The following is a 7357-nucleotide window of genomic DNA, read 5'->3' on the forward strand; positions in this document are numbered from 1 at the left end:
AGCTGTGAAAACATGAAAGCAAAAAAGCCTGAAGTTTGAGACAGTGACCCACCCTTCATTGCCATGAGGACAGCCTAACTGTAACATAAGTTCAAAACTAATAGGCTAGAAAAATGAACATCCCCCCCCCAAAAAAAGTTGACTGTAAAAAGTTACTATGGAGACAGAGGTCAAGACAAATGCAGAAGACAATGAGAATATCTACAAGCAAAGCCTCAAAGGAAAAAAAGCCTGTGCATGATGCTTGTAATGCACTTCCTCATCTCTGCCAGCTAGAATTCCTAGTTTCCTTCAAAGCTCAGCTCAAATGTCACCTCTTACCTCAAACATCTTACCTGATCACCCCGATATTAATGCCTTACCCCACCGAAAATTCTTTTGTATATATTTAGATATGTACATTAGAACAGAAGCTCCTTAAGGGTGGGATGTTTCATTTCTTTGTATCCCTAGAACACTTAGTACATTGCAGAAGCTTTATAAATGTTTGACACAAGGACTTTCCTGTTCTGCTAGATATTACTGCCCACCCCAAAAATCACCTGTTTTTAACATTGTATATATTTGTTTATGAACACAAGCTCCTTAGGGGCAGATAATGTTTTCCTTTTGTCTGCCTATACCCAGATCTAGCATAGCACCTAGCACACTGGCACACAGTGAACACTAAATAGGTGTTTGCTGAACTGAACGGAAATCATCCTGGCAACAATCCTATGAAGGAAGTCAGGCACATATTAACATCACAATGCTTTTTAAAATAGCTTATAAATTACAATGATCAAACTTGGTACCAGAAAAGAGTTCAGAAAATGCACCTTCCTCCCTATTTTATAGAGGTGGGTAGGCTATGGGTTGGAATATCACATATATTGTCACACAATTGGTAGATGTTGGTTTTGCTGAGCTACCTTTTGTTTTTTTTTTAATCCATGTTACAAAGAATGAATGGCAGGGCAGGAGAGGGACAAGGGCTATATTTGAAATGAAGATGTTTAAAAAAAATCAATAAAATAAATAATTAAAAATTAAAAATCAAATAAACTGAGAAGTTATGCAAACTGATCAAATTCACCCATGTATCTACCTAGGAACAAGGTAGCTTGTTCCAGGCAGACCTAGATCCTAGGTCTCCTTATTTCTAGTCTAAAAGGTCAGTGTTTACTGTTGGGGGTAGGGGAGGATTAGGGATCAGGGAGTGGAAGTAATGTGGGACATTCATTGACCACCAGTATTAAAAGGTTCTAGGGGGGCAGCTTGGTGGAGCAGTGGATAGAGCCCTTAAGTAGGACCACCTGAGTTCAAATCCCGCCTCAGACCAAACACTTGACACTACCTGTGTGACCCTGGGCAAGTCACTTAACCCCAATTGTCTAAAAAAAAAAAGGTTCTAAGCTACAGGGCTGGCAGTCCCAAAAAAACTTCTCTGCCCTCAAGCATCTTACAATCTCTCAGAGGGGAAAGGCTAAATTGACAACTAAAAATATGGCACATATGTGTTAGTGAGGATATTTATCCTCACTAAAGTCCAAGTCTAATTACTCAGCTTGACTTTAAAAAGTCCCTGCCTTCTCTGGAAGGGCTATGCTTAAAACTCTTGTCAGGTCCTACCAATACGGCAAAAGTGTTAGTGCCGGGTTATCATCCTAGAAAATCTGACTCAGCTATAAACTGGGAGCTGATCACAGGGTGATAAATGTTACAGTCACAGCAATTCTCAAAGTTCATCTAAAATGTAGTAGTGATTTGTGGTAGAGAGAATATTCACACCAATAAAATCAGGCATCTTTTAAGTTATTAAGTATACACATACGTACACTCGAAAAATTGGCTGGTGTGGTGGGAAAAAAAGCACTGGACTTGTCAAGATGATCTGATGTCCAAACCCACCGGACACCAGCTGAAGGCTGATGAGAAAGTCACTTAGCCTCCCTGAATATCAGTTACGTGTGAAAAGAGGATGATCACTGCATCTTACCTCACAGGGTTGCTAAGGGCTACATGAGATAATATGTAAGGTCTTCATAAATATTAGCTATTACTGCATATTTTCAGAAACATGTTATTACATTCAGAAATATCACATCAGTCCTAGTTCTTTTAATTCACTAAAATCATCCTTTTTAACCTTCTTTATCTTAAGAGAAGTAAAGAAATAAAGGCAGAAGACAGGTCTCGAAGCAGATAGAGAGCCTGGGGTAAAGACCTGAATCCAAGCCCGACCTGACACTAGCTGTGGGACCTTGGACAAGTCACTTAACCCTGTTTGCCTCAGTTTCCTCATCTGTAAAAAGAGCGGGAGAAGGAAATGGCAAATCACTCCAGTATCTTTTGCCAAGAAAACTCCAAATGGGGTCACGAAGAGTCAGACACGACTGAAACAGCAAAGGGGCAGGAGAGGTTAATATTAGGTAAGTGATGGGAAGCTCTTTCATTTCTTCACCTGAAGCCCAAGAAACAAAGCACTGGAACGAGGAAAACATACCACTTGGATCTTAGAGCCACTCTCCCGGCTTTGGATGGTTAGCGGTGCCACGGGCTGGGCAGAGGTGGAGGATGAGGAGGGAGAAGGAAGAAGCTGGTTGGTGACAGCCAGGACTTTATCCGCGCGGACACCGCCGGCCGAAGCCTGTCCGGAACAGCTACTGCCCTGTCCCTGCTCCACATAGTGGGAAAAGGAAAGAGGACAAATTTTCCCAAACAAAATCTACACGAGGTGGAAAGCCAAACCTAGGCGTCGGGAGAAGGGAAATAAGGAGAGAGAGGCTTTGCACACCCGCCGACCTCAGCGCCTCCAGCAGGCGACTGCTAAGCGCCCAGCAAGAAAGGTAAGCCCTTAGATGCATCGAAACTGATTGGTCGTCTCCACTCGAGGGCAGTCAGTCCCCTGCCCCGCTTCTTTTTCACGCCAGTTCCCCCTAGCGCTGGCTGCCAATTCTCTCCAAGTCCTTTTTCAATCTATTGCATCACCGCCCAAGAACACTCTCACTTCCTCACTCGCGCCGCACACGTTCAGCCGCACCCACCATCACCCCGCTCCTTCCGCCACAAGGGCCAACTAGCCCCTCAAAAGGCCCCTCCCCCAAGAGCCCACGTGATTCGGAGGCGCTGAGCTCCAACTAGATATTCCGTCTGTGGGTTGGGTTTCGACTGTAACGAGTCCTCAGATTGGTGAATAGAGACCTGGCACCAAAGAGAGCTTTCAGGCAGGAGACGAGCTCTCGGGAGGAGTAGAGAACAGTGGCCTAGACCGGCCGGAAATAGAGCCGTGGTTCTCTCTGGCATCGGCGGGCTCAGCTGCTGGATCCTTTTCTTTTCCTACTGAGCAATGAAATGGAAAGACTTGCAGAAGCTGGGGGGTGGGGACCGTAGCCTAGGGAACATCGATGCTGTTGGCGGTAATTACAAAAGACCTGAGTGAGTTTCAGGCCAACTCCTTCCAAACCAAGCTTCTTTCTTCCTCCTTTTTCACATTTCCCTTTTCCCTCCACCCCGTCCCTGCATTCCTCTCCTCTTTTGTTCACTTCTGCAAATAATAGTGCTTAGTATAAAGCTGTTTTTTAAAAATATCAAATGTCATAGGACTGATGTGAGAAAAGCGCTTTGTAAAGACTAAAACACTAGCAGTATGCTATTAATCTAATCCGATTTTAAAAATGAAAAAAACATATTCCATCAGGGTACTCAAAAGGTCCACTGCACCTGCACTGAAATCAAGAATTTATTAAGATCTTGCTTTTGCCAAACTCTGCAAAGGGTTGGGGACACAGGCGAAACGGTGCCTGCCTCTGTTCTCTTCCATGCTTTTAAAACATTACACGTTTCTTTTTGGGGGGACACTTGCTACCTCCCCACCTCATCAAAGAAAAAGAAAAAATATCACAGTCAAAGAAAATGTTTGGTAAAACATTTGGTAAAAATCCTGAGCCAGTCTCTAACCTGAGAATGCCCAGAGCCACACAAAGTAGGCCTAGAGACAGGAGTGCCAGTAATCAAGTAGTTTAATTAATCAGTTTTGGAGTGAGGAATGTTCTCTTAGCTGAAGTAAAAGCATATACTTAAATCACTAGTGGGAAAGAAGGGGTGGGGGGAGTGGATTATAAACAATTATTTAGTGATTTCCCTCCAGAAACCCACAAATCCTACAACAATTCTGGAGTCAAGTCTTTGGGAGTCGTGACCACCTTCCCTAGAGTACAGAACCAGAGTTCTGTGACAGGAATAGATTCTACAATCTTTGATTCCCTTCACTTAAGGTCCGGTGATTGAGTGTTGTAAGAGTTTTGATTAATCAGTTTAAGCTGCTTTGTGAGCTCTGACTTCCAAGCCAGAGATGCAGTTCTTGAGAAAATGAAATTATTTGTGTATTCATTACACATATCAATTATTATGAAAATTATAATTCTTTTCTCAAAAACAAATCTACACATTTGCCATATCCAAAATAATATATGTTCATTTCTATGAGGTTATTGTTCTCTAGAATAACCGTCAATTTTTTGTAAAACTGCCACACATGGTTAAATATATGTAGACCTTGCTTCTCCCCTTCAGTAATCTCCAGACATCTCATATATTTTTGGTTAGATTTGCATAGATCTGATGAGAGTTGAGATTTCCAACTATTGTAGTTTTACTATTTTCCTTCTACAAATCAATTAACTTCTTTTCATATTTAGGTGCCATAATATTCAGTACATATGTAAATATTAACTTATTGTCTGTGGTATCTTTGAACATAATATAATTCCCCTATTTATTTTAATCAAATCCTTTTTGCCTGAGGTTATAATTGTGTGTGGGATGCCACTCAAAGAACGCACAGAGGTATCCAAGGAGAAACAGAAAATTAATTTATTATATTATTATTTCAAATCTTGAGATTTGGGTGTCCCTCCACCAGGATGCTCTGATGAAATGAGACAGGCTACAGGAGCAAAAGACCTGATTAAATAACCCTAATGGGCAAATCCCCCTCCCACCATCTAGCCAATATTTGGCTCACATTCTCAATGTCCATAGAAACTGAAAACAAAACAATGAACACAATATACATATCTATATTTCTTAGTTTGCTGAAGTAATACCACAGAAGCAATTAAAGATGTGCAGTCAAGCTAGACACTGTACTGTACAGACCGACAACAGCAACAGGTGCACCAACAAAATACAGGGGGGGCTTCTTCAGGAGTTCCAGGCTTGGCAAACTTTAACTACTGAACAATGGCATGGGGGGGTACTTGGGGTTGAATTCCCTTAAATCAGGTGACTTCTAGTAAATCGAAACTTAGGCCTGTCGGGCTGCTATGCCTGCCTTGAGCCTAATACAATTTCTATTTATTCTTCTAAGACGTTTACACAGGACCCCTCATCCCACTCAGCCTTATCCCAAACCTTAATTACACTGAGGAGTCTTCACTGGGACAACCCATTCAATTGCTACCTGTTGTTTTTGTGGGTTTTTTTTTTAGTTCATCTGAAGCATATTTTACTCTTGCCTTTTATTTAACTCTATGTGAATATTTATGTTTCAAGTGTGTTTATTGTAGTCAACATATTGTTGAATTCTGCTTTCTAATTCATTCTGCTACCCACTTCTGTTTTATAAGTGAATTTATCTCATGTGTTCACAATTATGATTGTTAGTTGCATATTTTCCTCTGTCTGATCCTTTTGTCCTTTTCCTCTCTTTGGTCCCTGCCACCTTCTTTACAAAAAAGAGAGTGTTAAGAAAGGAAAGTAAACTAGTGATCTGTATTTGATTCAGTCTTCTTCCATTCTGCTGTTCCTCTTTTCTTCCTCTTACCCAGTCTCCAATCATATATTCTCAGTCTTTCTTTCCTTTAATCTCTCTTTCATGCTGTGCTCTCTGAAGACTGGGTTTGTTTTGCTTATGACTAATCTCTCTATAAATTTACCTTCTCTCTTAATTCCCCTCTCCCTGTCCTTGACTGAGCTCAATGTATTACATCAAATTCTTTCTGAGTAAGTCAAGTAATAAACATTTGTTAAGTACCTACTATGTGCCAGGCCCTGAGCTAAGTGCTGGGGGTACAAAGAAAGGCTAAAGACAGTCCCTACTTTCAAAGAGCTTAGTCTAATGGGGGAGACAACATGCAAACTGCTATGTACAATCCGTGTGTGTGTGTGTGTGTGTGTAAGCTTCTTATAGAAGGTGGGATTTTAGCTGGAACTTGAAGGAAGCCAGGGAAGTCAAGATGAGGAGATGAGCAGGGAGAACATTCCAGGCATGAATAGCCTGTGAGTATGCCTAGACTCAAAAGATGGAGTGTTTTGTCTAAGGAGCAGCAGAGTCCAGTGTCACTAGAGTAAATGTTGGGGTTTAGGGGGAGATTTATAAGAAGAATGGAAAGGTAGAGGGGGACAAGTTATGAAGGACTTTGAATATCAAACAAACGATTTTATATTTGATCCTAGAGGTGTTAGGGAACCACTGAAGTGTATTGATTAGGAGATAACATAATCAAACTTACATTTCAGCAATGTCAGGGGAGATATGCAAGAGATATTACAGAGATGAAGCTGACAAGCCTTTGCAATAGATTGGATATGGGTAATGAGAGACAATGAAGAATCAAGGATGATTGCTAGTTTGGCAGTCTGGGTGACTGGAACCATGGCCGCACTGTGCTCAAGAGGCAATTTTAGGAATAGTGTAAGATTTTTGGAGAAAAAGTAATGCATATAGCTCTGGACATGTTGAGTACAAGATATCTGTGTGTCATCCAGTTTGAGATGGCCAATAAGTAATTGGAGATTCAAGACTAGAGGTTGGCAGAGAGGTTGGGGCTAGGTTTGAGAACTGTCAGCATACAGGTCACAATTTAATCCATTGTAGGTGATGAGATTGATTACCAAGTAAAGTTGTATAGTGGGAGAAGAGAATAGGTCCCAGGACAGAACCCTGTGGGACTTCCACATTTAGCTGGTATGACCTGGATGAAGATCCAGCAAAGGAGACTAAGAAGGAGCAATCAGAGAGGTAGGAGGAGAACCAGGATAAAGTAGTATCCCCACAAAACTAAAGAAAATATCAAGGAAAATGATAGTTTCAAAGTCTGATGACAGTTCAAGAAGTTTGAGGACAAGGAAAAGGCCATTAGATTTGGCAATTCAGAGATCATTGGTAACTTTAGAGACAGCAGTTTTGTTTGAAAGATCAGGTCAGAAGCCAAACTGTAGAGAGTTAAGAAAATGAGAGGAAAGAAAGTAGACTTCTTCTTACTGCCTACAGGTTTCTCACTGTCACTTTTTGCAGATATGGGTTGGTAAAAAATGCATTTACTGCAGTTTCTTCTTGGATTTTTTGATCATTTCTAAATTTGGTGTTCAAATT

At 41.2% G+C, this 7357-nt stretch overlaps 1 protein-coding gene across 1 annotated transcript in view; it reads right to left on the reverse strand.

Annotated features, from left to right (window-relative positions):
- QTGAL (queuosine-tRNA galactosyltransferase) overlaps positions 1 to 3059 on the reverse strand; it is a 91530-nt gene extending 88471 nt beyond the window's left edge. The window contains 2 exon segments of the mRNA XM_020987532.2: positions 2486 to 2610; positions 2613 to 3059. Coding sequence (XP_020843191.1) covers positions 2486 to 2610; positions 2613 to 2667 — 180 coding nt within the window. The 5' untranslated portion in view covers positions 2668 to 3059.
- Positions 3060 to 7357: the final 4298 nt, after the last annotated feature.

Source organism: Phascolarctos cinereus, unplaced genomic scaffold (genome assembly GCF_003287225.1).
Source record: "Phascolarctos cinereus isolate Bilbo 61053 unplaced genomic scaffold, phaCin_HiC Scaffold_5;HRSCAF=322, whole genome shotgun sequence".
Classification (NCBI taxonomy): domain Eukaryota; kingdom Metazoa; phylum Chordata; class Mammalia; order Diprotodontia; family Phascolarctidae; genus Phascolarctos; species Phascolarctos cinereus.